General features: G+C 35.7%; 1 protein-coding gene across 1 annotated transcript; it reads right to left on the bottom strand.

The window, feature by feature from the left end:
• Positions 1 to 4,641: 4,641 nt before the first annotated feature.
• LOC124921566 lies at positions 4,642 to 6,080 on the bottom strand. Its single transcript, XM_047462242.1, has 2 exons — positions 5,939 to 6,080; positions 4,642 to 5,670 (listed from the first exon to the last, which is right to left on the bottom strand). The coding sequence occupies exon 2, from the start codon at positions 5,657 to 5,659 to the stop codon at positions 4,877 to 4,879; it is 783 nt and encodes a 260-aa protein (XP_047318198.1). The 5' UTR covers positions 5,660 to 5,670; positions 5,939 to 6,080; the 3' UTR covers positions 4,642 to 4,876.
• Positions 6,081 to 17,839: the final 11,759 nt, after the last annotated feature.

Raw genomic sequence — 17,839 nt, 5'->3', positions numbered from 1 at the left:
CACTATCATCACAACGGTTCCTTTTCCCATCACTTTCACCCTTGAGTTGTTGCCTAGTTTTACTGTTTCTCTAAAACTTTCATCAAAAGCTAAAAACAACTCTTTCTTGCCACTTATGTGGTTGCTGCAGCCTGGATCAAGGTACCACATACAAATTTCATCTTGATTTGTCTTTCCTTCATCTGTATAAGACATCATCAACTTCTTCTTTTGTTTCCACATAGTGTGCCCTCTCTTGTTATTTTCCTGTACATTCATAGTGAAAATTCCTAAGTTTATGACAACCAAAACATTCAATACTTGACTTGTCATAGTTATGTCTCCCACTGCTTCTGCCTCTACCTCGAAACCTACCATGTATCCGTCCTCTTGAAGACTCTCCATATGTAACCTTCAAAGCCATCTCCTCATAAACATGTGCCGCCATTCGTTGCTCGTGAACCAATAAATTGCTTTGAAGTTCATCAATTGAAACTCTGCTGAGATCTTTTGACTCTTCAATTGAACAGACTACATATGCAAAATTAAGGGTCATCGATCTTAGTATCTTTTCAACCACATCTTCATCACTTACCTTGCCCTTGTGCTCCCTCATCTTGTTGACAATGGTTAAGGTACGCGAAAAGTATGCATTCAGACTCTCATGTCTTCATCTGCAACACCTCAAAATCCCTTTTGAGAGCTTGCAATTGTGATCATTGAACACGATCTGTTTCTTGATGATTCTAAAAAAATTCTCCATCAACATGGACCAATGATCATAGAACCCATCAAACTTTAGAATTGATAGTTGAACAAAACTACTTTCTATTATCATTCTTCACTCAAATGACACACAAAGTTCAGTTCTAACTTGGCTCTATACCAAATCTAGAGACAATATTATATAGGAAATTCCTGAATTCCTTATTAATTGTATAAATAATAACTAAAAAGATAGGCTATTTATAGCCTTACAAAAGCAAGAAATTAGGAACACTACTAACCCACAACTAACTACTAGTAGTGTAACTTACCAAAGCAAGAAAATAGGAATAACTATTAGAACACTACTAACTAACACTAACTGTTTACATAGAAAAGTTAATTAAACATAACTATTTTTTTTAATAAAAATGACTAACATTAACTACCTCAACACTTAAACTCTGCCCCCAATTAGGAGGCAATTGTCAGTTGTTATAACTATAAAGAGAATATGCTAAGAATATATAATCAGTAACCTCCATTTACATCATTATCAAGTATTTTTCTGAATGAACGAGCAGTTATTCATCTCTTTTCTCATCTTCTTCAATCCTTATTAATTTTCGTCGTTGGGTAAATAGTCTCTTTTCTCATCTTCTTCTAAAAAGCATATCATAAATTTTCAAACGAGAACCCCAAAGAGCAATTTTTGAACGATCGAGGGTAGATCTGGGATTCCGCCTTTCTTGGTCCCCTGCCCTACCGTTTTTGAACGCATTTAGTATTATTTATTTCTTTTCCGAGCAGCAAGACACCCTTCATCTTTTCTCTTTGGTGCAAATTGGTCCATCTACTTTTCTTTCATTTTTATTCTTAGTATCATTTCTTTGAAATTTATTGTTAATTGATTAAATTACCATTTTTTATTAATTAAAATATATTTTTTTATCTTAATTTTAAATAGAACTTATTAATTTTTGTAAAATTAGTATTTAAAGGTATGAATAAATTAAAATTATAAAATATTAAAAATTAAAATTATTTATATTTAAAACATGTGTATTATAATTTGATTCAAATTTAACTTTATAAAATTTCTTATATATATTTTAAACAATAATTTATTTTAAATTTATAATAACACCTATTTTAAATTTAGAATAAATATATCCTTATATTCTCTATTCTCTTTATAATGAATCAACTCTCATTAAAATCAAGATCAATAATTGATAATCTAGATATCAAATTGCATAAACAATTTACAAAAATAAAACTCTTAGTTAAAAAATATTCAACGATTATGCGATTTATTGAGAATTACTCCAAATATGAACTCATTTGAGTTCTTGAACAATGACGGCTGAACTAGAACAAGACGAACGAACCAATAAATTGGTGTTGAAAAAACTCTACCAAATATTCTAAGTGCCAGTTAAAATTATCCTTAATCGAGGGTTGATAAGCTCGGTGAAAACAAAAATGGATTATATATATATATATACCAAATAGTGAGATATCTATACAACATGGTATACTATATGTATGAGATCTTCCATATGTTTCATATCAAATTGAATAACTTTTTATTGAAAAATAAAAAAATAACTTCATATTCGATTATTTTATCTCTTTTATTGCTAAGAATGGGACGGAGACATGAACTCAAGAAAGGATCACCAACACAATCGGAGAGTATGAGCAAAAAAACTCGCCAACGATTGATAGTATTATTTGGACTATAAAAATATGGAAAAAAAAATCGATTCAACTAAAGAAGATGTCAGGTCGAACAAAAACGCAATGTACCTCTGATGCTAAAATAGCCGTCAGAAGGGTTAAATAGTCGAAATGAGTTCACAAATTTTGCAATGGAAAATAGATTGAAAAATAAGAGATATTTGTAGTTAAATATATGAATGAGATGAACGGTGGTCGAAGTAAACAGATGTGAGTAATAATGAAATGGTTGGTTATAAAATATTCGAAGTAAGTAATGATGAGATGATTGGATGCAAAATGCTTAAAATGAAAGAGAACAAAAGTTAATGATGATTAAATATGTTAATGAAATGATTTTGTTGCCGAAATAAATAAACAGGAGTGAGTAATAATGAAATGGTTTAGTGCAAAATGCATATATATATATATATATATATATATATATATATATATATATATATATATATATATATATATATATATATATATATATATATATATATAATTAAAATGTTAGAAAATTATTTTGAGGGAAGATGTAAAAAGTTGATAATGAGAAATATTTAATAACTTGTGTTTAATGATTTATTTTGAATAGTTAGTTAGGTCAATAATTTATTTTTACACAAAATGATTAATAAAAATCAACAATATTATTAATATTAAGTGATTTAATAGTTAAAAGTTTCATAATACATAATTAAAAAAATTCTAGAATTACTTATTACTTATTATTTTATATTCTAAATTATTTTAAATAAATAAATAAGTAAGAAAATATTTTGAAATTATGATGTAAATATTTAAAAAATTATTTTGGTAACTATTCTAAAATAAATATATTATTAATATTATATATATATATATATATATATATATATATATATATATATATATATATATATATATATATATATATAATAGAACGGTTAATTTTATTTATTTGTTTTTAAATAAAATCAAAATTTTAAAATATTTTATTATTTATTATGTTAAAATAAATGATTAAGTTACAATAATAAAGTAATTAGTTTTCAAGAATTTAAGTAGTTTAATGATTAATTATTAGAAAATATTATATGAGGGGCCTCAAATATGAGATTCAGAAATTATATGAACGGTTGAATTATGAGATCCAAATATTTTATAAGGGTCTAAAGTATGAGATTGGTAATGAAATGTCAAAATCATGTAAATTTAAATTTGTGACGGAAGAAATTTAAATTGAAGTAATTTTATATTTGTGTGACAAAGAAATTTAAATTGAATAAAAGTAATTTTACTTTTTTATATTTGTGTGACAAAAAATTTAAATTGAATAAAAATAATTTTACATCTTTATATTTGTGTGACAAGGACATTTAAATTGAATAAAAGTAATTTTAAGATATAAAATAATGTAAAATAATCTCAAATGAGATCTTATGCTCCCACCTTTCTTGGTCTCTCTTATCGGGAGGGTAAAAAAAGTTTTTAAAAAAACATAAAAAAATTTATTTCAATTTTACATATCCAATATAAATAGTGGAGAGAACATGGGGAATGTAGGAGTAGATGATCCTATTTACCTAATCGAGATTTAATCTTATGATCTTATGATTGCTCTTTAATCGGAGATTAAATTATAAATTAATTTGGTAAGTTGTGTTATGAATTATTAAATTGATCTAAATTATTTATTTTGTAAAATAAGTTTTCATTGAAACTAATAATCATAAATGCTATTAGAATAATAAAGTCCAACTTTGATTCAAATCTTTTTAACATATATCAAAACTAAAACTAATAAAAAACAATACAAATTCATAATTTTTAATAAGAATCAAACTGAAACCAATACAATAATTTCAGATTTTTCTTTGGTTAAGTAAGAATCGAAACTAAAATAACATAGAAAACTCCTTATTCTATGTTTTATTACATTATTTTCATGCAGAGATAATGTCATCGAAATTAATAGAATATCCTCCTAACTTTACATTTTAATACATAAATTTCTAAAAGAATGGATGTCAATGATTTATGCATTTTTTCATCTACAATTATCATTTGGAAAACAAATCTATTTATATTAACCAAAAATCATAATCTATGTAAAAAAAAACAAGATGTATCACAATCAAATCTTTATACCAAATGAATCATGCTACAATCTTTAAATCATGAAATTTGGATTAAGATCTCGAAAAAAAAAATCAATTCCAATTTGAAGTTTGATGATTTCCAACAGAATTGTGACGAAAATAACAGTTTCATTATTAACTCTTAAAAGCACATGGCTCAAAGAGTTAATATGTACATCTGTTGAGTTCAAGAGAAATCACAAAGGGGTCATGAAGAACAAGCAAATCAAACTCACAAACCCTCTTAGATAAACAAGAAAAGAATCGTCTATTATCAGAATAGCCCAAAAGATTTACCTGATTTTAACTTCTTTTGATTGATCCTCACAAGAAGCAATGCTTTTTTAGTAAGGCTGATGATTCTTGTGCTTAACTCTGTTCCTTTTTACACCACTTTTCTTTCGCTGGCTCGATTCTGCTCCACTATCATCAATCGCAATTGATATCGATCCTCCGATTTCATCTGATTCAACAGAATGTGTCTCTTCAGATGAACCATCATCATCATTATCATCATCATCATCACTTTTCATTTCATCAGATGGATCAAGGTTTTCAGGAATGATCTGCTTATTAACCTTTAATCTCTTGTATCTAGTATCATTACTCTTTGAATTTGAACTCGACTGATTCAAATTCTGCTGGGAACTGTTCTTTGTGTTCCTTCCCTTACGACCTAAATTCCTGATTAACTGAACCTGCATCTTTTTCTTCTTCTTCATCATCATCGTCTTCTTAATCTTCTTGACACGTCTGTCTCTTCTAGCAACCTCCTCTGCCATTGTTGCACTCAATTCCAACGCTTCCCTTGCAGCATCCATAGCTTTTACGGCTAATCCAGCTTTTAATTCAGCAGTAGATCTCGCGGTTTCAGCAAACTTAACTGCTAATTTCGATGCCTCTATGATCTCCTCTAGTGAAAGGTTAACATTACTCTCTCGAGATCCCATCCATCTGTTAATAAATAAATCAAATTCGCCAGAAAGACAGAAAGTCGATGATGATGATGAGTGGAGATTTCCATTGGCAACAGCATTCTGATTCTTTAGTCCTGCAAGAAGTCGCTTTCTAGGCGGCAAACGCGCGTTCGAGTCCAGGTGATTAACATCGCATAGATTACCTTCCATTTTCTTAACTCCTACATACAAAAGCCATAATTCACAATTGAAACACACCCAACTACAAATCTCAAACTAACCGATAGAGAATTAACGTTATAAGCAATCATCATTCACTCAGATATTACACTAATCGCGAAAGATCGTTCATCAACAGAGATCAGGTGTTCAATTATTTCAAATCGTCCATGGAATGAGGTTGAGAATTGAAGGAATTATGAGAATCTAATCAAATTACACGAAATGATTACAATTGAAGAGATGATTAAATAGAGAAAGACGAAATACCTGATTATTATCTTTTCATGTCATCTTGCAGTAGAGATTGATGAAAGCTATCATCAGCTAGCAGGAATCAATCAGAAATAGGGTTTTCTAAGAACGAAAGAGATGGAGATATTTATACATGAACAAAGAGAGTCTTTGTGTTGGTAGGGGGCAAATGTAGTTCTTATGTTTCTACTCAAAATTATAAATTAATGTCCTTAATTATATGTAGGGTTGCAAATTAGTCGCGGCGCCGAGATCGAGCTCGAGTTCGACTCTACGCTCGACTCAATTAAATATTTTTTATTCGAATGAGTTTAGACTTGATAGAAAAAAAATATATATTTTACATTTTTTGTTTTAATATTAAAATAGATAAACAAATATTTTATTTATTATGAGACTCGAAAAATATAGATAAGTCATCGACCAATTATATATGAGCTTGAGTTCGACTCGAATATTAAACAAGTGAACTCGACTCAAACTTGGTTAAAATCAAATTTTGAATCGAGTTTTGATCGAACAATTTAACTTATTTGCACCCTAATTAAATGTATTTGAGTTAAAGTGAAGAAATGTTTCATAAAAGAAAAGGTTGTTAGGTCAATTAATGTGTAAAAGTTTCCTAAGCAAATTAATTATGTACTAATTATAAATACATATTTCTATTATCAAATTACATAATAAATATATTGAGAAATGATAAACTCAACAAATGATTAGCGAAAACAAGACCACGAATTTTACGTGGCATATCAAATGGGTAAGAGAGAATTTTTTTTAAAATATATAATATTAAAAAAACGTTACAGTTCCCTCTCTTTATTCTTTTCATTTTTCATTTCCGACGATCTCTCTTTCTTCTCTGGCGATTTCGCTCTCCAACTTTCGCGACTTTTTCTTTTCTCTTCATCGCCGTCCGATCGAAAATGATAAGTGTTTTATCTTTCCTTCGTTTATCTTCCCTTTGTTTTGAAAATGGTAAGTGTTTTTGATACTACTTATCTTCTTTTCCAGTTGGTCCAGGTTCATTGTCCGACAAGGCTACAAGGTAAATAAATACACCATGTTATCCATCTTTTTAGAAACGATCTGTTTAGCGATTATGTTTAGCTTCATTTTGGGTTTAGCTGTAGAAACGATTTCGAATAAGGTTGTAAAAGAGTGATTTTGATATTTTAGCGATTAGGGTTTAGCTTCATTTTGGATTTAATTGCAAAAACAATTTCGAATAGAGTTGTAAAAGAGTGATTTTGATATTTTATCAATTATGGTTTAGAGTAGAAACGTTTTTTATATCAATATTTTGTTTAGCAATAAGGGATTAACTGCATTCTGGGTTTAGCTGCATAAACGATTTCGATTAGGGTTGTAAAAAATAGTTTGAAACCACCATTTATAGTTCCAAAATCACAATTTCTTGTCCCGAAACCACAATTTTTGGTCCCGAAACCACAATTTTTGGTTTCGAAACCACAATTTTTGGTTTCGAAACCACAATTTCTTGTCCCGAAACCACTATTTTTGTCATGAAAATTACCATTTCTTGTCCCCAAATTACAATTTCTTGTCCTGAAACTACCATTTCTTGTCCCGAAACTACCATTTCTAGTCCCAAAACTACCATTTCTTGTCCCGAAATCATTAGTTCTTATCCCAAAACCACCATTTCAAGTCCCAAAACCACCATTTCTAGTCCTGAAACCACTATTTCTTGTCCCGAAACCATCATTTCTTGTCCTGAAACCATTATTTTCTAGTCCCGAAATTATCATTTCTAGTCCTGAAACCAACATTTTTGTCTCGAAACCACCATTTCTAGTCCCGAAATCACCATTTCTAGTCCCGAAATCACCATTTCTAGTCCCGAAATCACCATTTCTAGTCCCAAAATCACCATTTCTTGTCCCAAAATTACCATTTTGGACCCGCAATGGTGATTTGGAGCCCCAAAATGGTTATTTCGGACCCAAAAATGGTTTTTGTAAGACCTATTATGTTTGTTTCATTTCTTTTTTAAACTAATGGTCTTATTGTGATGTTAATTTGATTTGCAGATCATTTATGAAAATTCAGATCTTCTTATTGATCAAGTTAATGAAGAAATAAGATTATTCAAGATTTCCCGAAATATATAATAGGTTGTATTCTAAAGGTGAAAAAATTATTACTAATACCAAATTAATGCGCCTAGAGAGACAATTGACTCTGGAGACTTTTTCTCACTTCAGACACGATCGGAAAAATCACCGCTGGCGGCGCCTCCGACGTCAGAATAGTCTCAAAATTCTCCTTCTGGTGCGTCTCTATCCCCCTGCAATCTGACCGAAGGGATTTTAATTTCGTTGGAGGAATCGAGAGAAATCACGTTTTTACTATTTGGATCAGAAATCTTCATCGGACTCCTGCTGCGACCGAGCGTCCTCCTTGGAAGCCAGCCGCCTCCCTCCTTCGCCTTCTAGTCGATTGCCGCACATCTTATGGCTCGCTGAAGCATTTAGCGGACCGACGTCGGTTGTCACTTTGCCCCAGGTTAAACAGGCTCCAGGTAAGTCTCTTTTACCCCTGACCCACATTTTGAAGCATGTTGTGCTTTATGTCCTACCGGGGACCCCTGTGTTGATAATTGTTTAGGTCTTGCTAGGAAATTGTGTGATGGTGTGCTTGATAATTGTTTAGGTTCTAATAGGATTCTGCAATCTAGGAATGCTAGTGATTGCGGAATTAGGAATGATAGTAACCCCCTTTTATGTTGATGAATTGCTATCTTTGAATGCATTAGGAGTTACTACTGCACATGTTGATTTATTTGATCCTAGTTCTAGTCTCTTCACCTTTGATACACCCTCTGAAATCCTTCATGCACCCCTCCATGTAATCTGTCATGTTGAGCCTTCGGTTCTTACTGAGGTGTTATGTTCATCTAGGCCTAAACTGTCTATTGTTTCGAAGTCTGGGATTATTCCTGTCTGCCTTGTGGTTCTTGAACCTATCGAGTCCTCTTTGGGTGCTCTTGTGGGCTTTGTTGCGACTGGGTTTGAAACAGGTAGAGTGGGTCCTATCGGGTCCTTTTTGGGTGCTCCAGTGGGCTATGTCGCGGCTGGGTCTGAAACAGCCTGTAGTTTTGATGTTTCTGGGTCTGGTGGGGTGGTTGCTCCGTTGGGTTTTAGTGCAGTCGGATCGGGTGTCGTGCCTGGTGATGTTTTGATGTTTTGAATGCAAGTTCTAGTTGTAGTTTGATATCGGGTAATGTCAACTTGGATGATGTCTTGTTGGCTAGGTCTGGATGTAATCTGGGGTTGAGGGTTAGTGTTGAGCTGGGTTCAAGTACTAAGGTTTCAGGTTCTGCTGATGCTGTTGGGTCTGGTTCTGCTGGGTGCAGTTTGGGTGCGGATTATGTCAAGTCTGATGCTGTGTTGATAGCAGGGTCTGGGTATAATCTGGGTTTAAGTGATGGCATTTCTGGTCATATTAGTGTTGGTCCTGGTAGTGTGTGGAGACTTGCTATTTCAGGTGTTAAGTTGGATCGATGTGCAGAGGTTTCAAGTCTTTCTGATGCATCTGGAACCGATGGGGGTGATGGTTTGCTTGATATTGTTGATTAGCTTAGTTCTAATGTCGTTGATGCTATCGGGTATGCTGGTTCTATTTGTTTGGTGTCCGGATGCTGTGGAGTGCTGGTTAAGGCTGGGATTCCTGACTCAGTTTGTAATGCTTGCGGTCCTAGCTCTGGGTCTAATGAGCATCTGCTTTCAAGTCATGTTCTTGGTCTGGACCGATCTATTATGTTGAATATTGTTCCTGCTGAACATCCTGTTATGAGGATAATGGATAATCAATTGTTTGATTCTGAGGATGTCCCTAACACTAATGCCGTTTGTCTGACCATGAACCTGTCTGCGATGAAGGTTGGTCCTAACATGTCTGATGAGCCTGATTTTGGGGCTTGTCAGCGTTCTTCTGATATTGAGTCTGGTTTGGAACATGTGTCCTCTTTTGAGCCTAGTGCTGTTCATAATTTTGTGCTGCTTGCTGAGGATTTTGCCCTTGCTAATGACATGGGACTTGCTACTTTTGTCAAGAATGCTAGCCCTGGTCTTGGAACTATTTCTGCAAATCCTGCTGGGCTGGTGGGTAGCGATGCTTATATTATTGATCCTTCTGTATTAAAGATCTTGCCTGATTTTCCTAAGGCTACTTCTGCTGCCGTTAGATCTTGTGAAGAAATGTTGGATCCTAACTTTATTGATGGTGATAAAACAGATCATGCCATTCCTGGAGCTAGAACAAAAAGGATGAATAAAAAGCTGAGAAGGAGGTTGAAATTGTTTGGTTCTAGTTCCCGGTCGGATGGCTCTAACTCTATTAGTTCCCCGATTCCTATTACTGGGCTTGTGTGCTCTGTTATGGTTGTCACTCGGTCTCCTGGCCCCATTGTCTCAGTTCAGCCTAGGAATGAGTCTGATCCTGGTTTCATGGAGACTGTAATCTCTGCTGCTCACACTTCAACATCACATGCTAGTCTCGATCCTATAATTCGGTATGTTGACCCTGCACATGACATATTACTACAGACCACTCCGGGAAAATAATCTTCACAGGCTGATGACGTCTTATCCCAGTCCTCATATTCTAAAACTTCTGATAGTGCAGGTTTGTGTACAAATTCTTGTTTTTTTGGGTCAGTTGAGGTCAATAACAGCAAACCAAAGGTTAGGAGGAAGAAATCAACAAAACGGGTGAACATTGATCTTATGGAGAACGTAATTGTTGCGCTTGATTCAATTAACAATTATCATGGGGTTGAAGACATTGCGTCTGATTTGGAATGTGATAGTGCAATTTTTGGTGAATCTGAATCTCATATGTCCAAGCTGCAGAATCTTGATACGCGGCAGGTTTTCTGCAGCAAGCCTTATTCCAGACCTGCAACAAGTCAAGGTGTTTGTACTGTTAATATGGCCAACTCAACTAGTTTTGAATTTTTCGATTCTGATGAAGAAAGGCAATGTGATGTTTTAATTGCTGAATTCAAGTTAACTAACAAAAAAGATGGGATTGATGCTAGTCCCTCCACTCCAGTTTTTACCCCTGGTCTTGTCCCCAATGTAAATTCGACTGCTGATTTTGAACTTCCAAACCTGGAGTCTGATTATATTGGCATTTATTCTCCTCTTTATGATAATGACCATGAGTCAAGGGTTCATGATGGGAAAGGTTCTCAGCAATCTGTAATTGTGGATGGGACTGATCCATGGCTGAAGCCTAACCAAAGTAAAAGGGTGAGACCTCAAACTGGAGGGACATATACTATTGTTGATATTCTGTTAAGGGTTGGGTCTGCTAACATTGCACCTACTGATAGTAAACGGGTTAGGTGGGTTGAAAAAATTAATAATGGGCATAAAGAAGGGGTTGCCCCGGCTGGGTCTGCACCTGAAGCTAGATGTAAGGCTTTTGAAGCAGATTCTTCTCATGTTCAGAGTCAACCAAAGCCTGCTGGAGGTCCAAAACCTGCTAAAGCTGACGCTACTTGGGGGTAACTAAAAATGAGATCTCTAACTTAACTGAGTTACGAAATCAAATTACAAAGAAGTTGTCTCAGATTAGACGGCAAGAGATTGTCATGGCTAGGGATCGGTGTGATATGCTCAATGTCCAATTTAATGCTCATTATATGCAGAACTGGAACCTTTTCAATAAGGACCGGTATGATACTGTTGTAAATTGGTAGGTTAATTTCATTAAAGAGGTCTCCAAATGCCCCAAAGCCTAGGTTTATTCTGTTAGAGATAATCCTAACAAGTCTTGGTAAAAAGGCAACGTTTGGAATAATTCAACCACCTCGGACCCTGAAAAAGGGAAGTTCAATATTGACACTACTTCTTTGGCAGCAATTACCCTTATCAGCCATACAAATTCAAACTTCCCCCTGAAGTTGAAGAAACATGTGCCAAGGCTTGGGAGTCCGTTTTGGTGGGTCATTTTATGGGTAACACAAAGGTCCAATTCAACATTGTTAGAAATTCTTTGCTAGAATTATGGGAAAAGAGTGAGCTTGAGTGGGTGACCATTAATGATTTTGGGTTTTATTTTCTGAATTTCCGCAATGGAAGTGGGCTCCAAGATATTATAAATGCGGAATATGCCTTCATCAGAAATCGCAGGTTCAAAATTTATAAATGAATTGAAACACTTAATACAAATTGCAAGCCTCCTGAAATTGAGCAGATCTGGGTTCAACTCAAGAACGTTCCTCCACATATATGCAATCCTGTTGGTCTAGCTTATGTTGCCAGCATGCTTGTGAAACCCTTGTCGTTTGATCCAGCCATGGAGGGTTATGAAAGGGCCTCGGTAGCCAGGGTCTGTGTGGAAATACATTCGTCTAGCAGTCTATCTTTAAAGCTTGAAATGCAGGACAGATTGAGAAATGTTTTTAATATTGGAATGCAGTATGAGCGGAGACCAAATTGTTGTATCCGATGCTGCACTTTTACCCACTCTATCAAAAACTGCCCTGTCAACAATGCTTGCTCTCCCAACAGTGCTAATCACTCCAATTCTTGCGCCCCCTCTTCAGCAGCTGAATCATCTCAATAGCCTGATCCGAACCATATTAATACTCCCCAGGTCGGGAGCTTTGGCAATCGGTCTTATGCTGACACAGCTAATGCTGATAGGGTCAATGATCTGTTTAGGGTTTTGAAGTCTGGGAGGATTGTAGGTATTGATGATGGAAATGAAATAGTCGATGGTCTGAATAAATTCTTGAAATTTGGGAAACTGGTTAGCATTGGTGTTAAAGCTAAGGGTAAGTCAAGTCTGAAAGCGTTTGATGAAACAAAATTGGGTTAAAGCTAAGAAAGCGATTGTCAAGCGTGATTGGGCTAATAATAGGGTTAGGAGTTATGGCAAGTTGAATGTTCATAAACGGGACCTAATAGTTCATGCTCTTGGTCATACTATGAGTGGAGGTCTAATGGTTAATACTAGCACTTTAGATGGTAGAGGGTTAGCTCAGATGCAAGTTGACAAGGAAACCTTTGAGCTTAAAATAAAGAAAAAGAAGTAGCTCAAACAGGTTTGGGTGCAAAAGAGAACTATGAATGGGAATGGTCACTCTCTCGGCAAGAATTGTGTTCCTTCATGTTAGAATGTTGGGTATGATCGGCAAAACAGTTATGCTAAGACCGTTTTTTGTGCTGGTAAGGATGTTAGTATTCAGTGCCTTGATGAATTTATACAGAATCGAGGATATATTCAGCAAGACCGCATGCTAGCCATTAAGGACTTTGAGGGTCATTGTCAGGACCTTGTCTTAAGGTCGGAAGCTGTTGTTTCTGGTGGCAATCCTAACCTTAATGGGCATGAGCTCCATCAGCATTAAATCCTCTTATGAATGATGCTGAATTTGATATTTTAGGAATTGCTAAGGTCTCTAGCCGTGAAAGCATTAGGATTTCTAATAAGACCGAGGTTGGCTTGCGAACTGATATCACCCCTCGGTCTGAAGGTACTAATTGGGCTGTTATTGCTATTATGGATGATAAGTTTGACATTGTTGGTTGTGATCTGTATAAGAAAAGGGTTGGGCTTCAGCAGGTTCTAAGCATTAATGATTTGACTAAGTCAATAAATAGTGAAAGTCGTACGGTTGATCATGAGATTGATGGTTCTGAATTTGGTCGATCTGAGATTGGGTTGGTTGCTCCTAAAGTTGATTTGGCTGGTTATAATGGGTTGGCTGAAATTGATAATGCAAGGTCAGATGGGTCCTTTGAGTTGGCATTGGCAGATCAGTCTAATTCCGGGTTTGTTGTCTCAAAGGCTGATTTGGCTGGGCATTCTGCTGCGCCTGATATTGATGGGTCTGTTGAATATGAAGGGGGTGATCTAAATGAATCTGGGCTGGGTTTACTTAGAATTCCTATTGTTGATCCTATCTCAATAGATATGCGTGCTGGAAACAAATTTGACAAACATGAGCATCATGTTGACTTATCGGGCAAAAACTTGATTGAATGTGGTTCTCATTCCTCTAGTAGGCCTAGCGTTGACGCTAATCATTATGTGACTATTGATGACAGTAAAGACAGTGATTCCTATGGGTTTTCTGAAGGTGAAAGTAGTGTTGAGGGGGATAACAGAATGACTAGAAGTCTTGCTAGCTGTAGCGACGTTGAAATTCAGGAGTCCAACCCGTATATCCATTCATGAATATTATGACATGTAACATACAGGGCCTCAATGATCCTATCAAATGTAAGGAAATTCGTAGAATCATTGAGGAGCATAAGCTTACTATTTTAGGTATTCTTGAAACTAAGATAAATGACCGCAATGTTGATCGCATCAAATGCCTTTGTATGGGCAGCAATTGGAATATTTTACACAATTCTAATAGCAGAACCGACAGAATCTGGGTTTCCTGAAACAGTGATGTGGCTGACATCAAGATGATCTACTCCTCTGATCAAGTTATTATGGTTGAAGTTAAAAGCAAAGTTGACGACAATCTTTTTCGTTTGGCTATTGTTTATGCCTGTAATTCGGAGTCGGATAGGAGGATTTTGTGGAGCTGTCTGAAAGCCAAGATTGTTGATGAGAATCATTGAGTTGTTATTAGGGATTTCAACGTTACTAGATTTGAAAATGAAAGGAGTTATGAATCTGATATCACCCAAGACATGATAGACTTTAATGAATGTATTCATGACATTGGGTGTGTCGAACCGACCAACTCCAGCAACCTGTTTACTTGGTCCTCTACGAGGGGTGATGAGCAAATTAGAATGAGCAGAATTGACAGGGGTCTTATTAACTCGACTTGGGCTGCTAAGTTTCCTAGAAGCCATGTTCATATCCTTAACCTGAGAATCTCTGATCACTGTCCACTTAAGCTTTATTAGGAAAAGAAAAAGAGAGTGAAGCGTCCTTTTAAGTTCTTCAACTTTTGGATGGATATTGATAAGTTTAAAGACATTCTCCATGAGGTCTGGAACACTCACGTGGATGGCTCCAATATGTTTCGGGTGTCGGAGAAATTGAGAATTCTTAAGAATCGGCTCACTAAATTTGATCGTAAAAAATTCAACAACATTTCTAAAAGAGTCATGGCTGCGAGGGTTGATCTTGAAGAGGTTCAATCCCGCTTTCTTCATGAGGACATTGATGATCTCCTTGGGATGAGGAAAAATATGCTCTTACTTCTTTTAGAGAGCTCAGTTCTATGGAGGAGAGTTTTATAAGACAGAAATTGAGATAGAAGTGGGTTTCTCTTGGGGACAAGAACACAACTTTCTTTTATCGGAAGTGTTCTTCCAGAAATCTTCGAAACAATGTTCATAAACTCAAGAAGGATAGTGGGGACTTTGTGCATGGATAGGAGCAAATTCAGAACTTGGCTGTCCAATTCTACCGTGGGCTTATGGGTACTAATATCGGGCAGCATCTTAGTCACCTCAACACGTTTTATCAGATTGTTGACAAGAGGATCTCTGCTGAGGATAGTTGGGATCTATCAAGGTTGTGTCAAGGGATGAAGTCAGAAAGGCTCTCGCGAGTATCAATGGTAATAAGAGCCCCGGGCCTGATGGTTTCAATGCAGAATTTTTTAAGGTCAATTGGGATATTGTGGGTAATGACATTACAGAAGGGTGTTTGAATTATTTCGTAATAGGAAAATGTTAATCCAATGGAATTTCACTGTGCTTAATCTTATACCAAAAAATTTCGTGCCTGAAAAAATACAAGACTTTCGCCCCATTTCTTGTTGTAATGTTGTGTATAAAATCATTTAAAAAATTCTTGTTAAGCGCTTTCAAAGAGTTATTTCTAAGTTAGTGAGTCTAGGAAAATGTGCATTTATTCCCGGTAGGTCCATATCGCATAACATTCTTCTAATGCATAATCTTCTTAAGGGTTTTGGGAGAAGGAAGATTTCACCTCGAGTTGCATTTAAAATTGATATTCGCAAGGCTTTTGATTCTGTTAAATGGGGAACTATTCATGACTTTCTTGTTGTTTCTGGTTTTCCTAGAATATATATTGATTAGATTATGCAGTGTATCTCTACCTCCCGCTTTGTTGTCTGCGTTAATGGTGTACACGGGGGCTATTTCAAGGGCGAAAATGGTGTGAGGCAGGGCGATGCTCTCTCTTTTTACATCTTCGTATTGATCATGGAGGTCTTTGAGAGTGTCTTAACGACATTCCGAAAGAATCGTCATTACACTTTCCACCCTTTCTGCGAGGAGGAGAAGATCATCCATCTTTGTTTTGCAGACGACATATTCTTGCTTGCACATGCTGATGTTGAGACCATTCAAAATATAAAAGATGTGCTTACATTCTTTTCTGATGTTACAGTTTTATCAATTAATGTAGATAAGAGTGCAACGTTCTATGGTGGTGTTGATGATGAGACAAAGGCAATGATACAAGACATTATGGGCATCTTTAAAGGGTCGTTTCTGGTACGTTATTTGGGTATTCCGCTCACAATAAGGCAGATCCAAGTTATTCACTATAGGCCGCTCATTGAAAAAGTCAAGAACGTCATTATGGGTTGGGCGGCTAAGAAGCTTTCGTATGCGGGCAGAATCGAGTTGGTTGGAAGCGTGGTCATGGGGTTAATTGGATATTGGTCTCAACAAATTGTTCTCCTGAAGAAAATTCTGAAAAAGCTTGACACCATTATGCGTAACTTTATTTGGGGCAGTTAAGGTCGTGGGGGCAAGAAAGTCAAGTGGATCGACGTTTGTAAACCGAAAGACGAAGGTGGTATTGGGCTGAGGAGTTGTGTGGAATGGAACCGGGACGTTACTTACAAACATCTTTGGGCGTTGCAAACAAAACAAGATTCCTTATGGGTTAAATGGGTGCACTCCAGGTTCTTAAAGCGTGAATTGAGCATTTGGACTTGTAGAATTACCGACGACATGACTTGATCTTTGAAGAAGATTTTGAAACTGAAAAACAACCTTGATTTGATCTTTCATATTCGTCTTGGAGATGGGCGTGGCACTCTCTTTTGGAACGACCCTTGATTCGAAAACTGACCATTGATCATTAAAGAGGAATTCCGAGGATTGAGAATTAGAAAGGATTGTGCAGCTGCCACGGTTTGCGATATTGATGTTGGGCTTTGGGCTTCAATTATTAGACGGGTTCCGGAAGAAAGACGAGTATTAGATTATTTGAGTAGTATCCGTCTAAGTGATAGGGTTGATGTTCACTATTGGGTAGCTGAGGAGGATGGTAAATTGAAGTCAAGAATGGTTTGGAATGCTATAAGAGAAAGAGGTCAAATTGTCGATTGGGCTGCTCTCGTTTGGTCTTCAAAGGTTATTCTGAGGCATTGTTTCATCCTTATGTTGGATTTCTATGGTAGACTTAGTACCCGTGATCGTATTCTTGCTTATATGGATATTCTGGACGCCAATTGTGTTCTTTGTAGTGGGTTTGCGGAGTCCATTGATCATCTTTTGGGTGGCTGTTTTTTTGCTAAGTCTATTTGAAATCTTTTCACTTTAGCCATGGGAATTGTGAGCTTTCCGGGGTCTTGGGAGGATATAAGAGTTGTTGCCCAAGTCTTATCTAAAGGTAGTAAATTTCATGTTAATGTCTTTAAGTGTGGGTTTGTTGTCATCGTTTATCATTTGTGGGCCGAGAAAAATGTTAGAGTCTTTGGTAGAGTTCGTCGAAACGTTGATCATGTGTGGAGCGAAATTGTAATTGATTATGGTGCGCTAATTAGAACGTGGAGGCGAGTTCCTAAAGGCGAGCAGGAATGGGTCCTTTGTCGCGAATGGAAAGTCAATTATGATGAAGTCACATCTTTTAAATGTTTTAAGGCTAACTAGTTCTTTATGTTTTGTTTATAAGTCATGTGTGTTGCTTTGTTAAAATTGTTTG

This window comes from Impatiens glandulifera, chromosome 1, assembly GCF_907164915.1.
Source record: "Impatiens glandulifera chromosome 1, dImpGla2.1, whole genome shotgun sequence".
NCBI lineage: Eukaryota > Viridiplantae > Streptophyta > Magnoliopsida > Ericales > Balsaminaceae > Impatiens > Impatiens glandulifera.
The sequence above is the reverse complement of the archived record's forward strand: the minus strand, read 5'-3'. Positions and strand labels throughout refer to the sequence as shown.

Excerpts from the sequence above, each read along its gene's own strand:
- LOC124921566 (XM_047462242.1), bottom strand. The coding sequence starts at position 5,659 with ATGGAAGGTAATCTATGCGATGTTAATCACCTGGACTCGAACGCGCGT.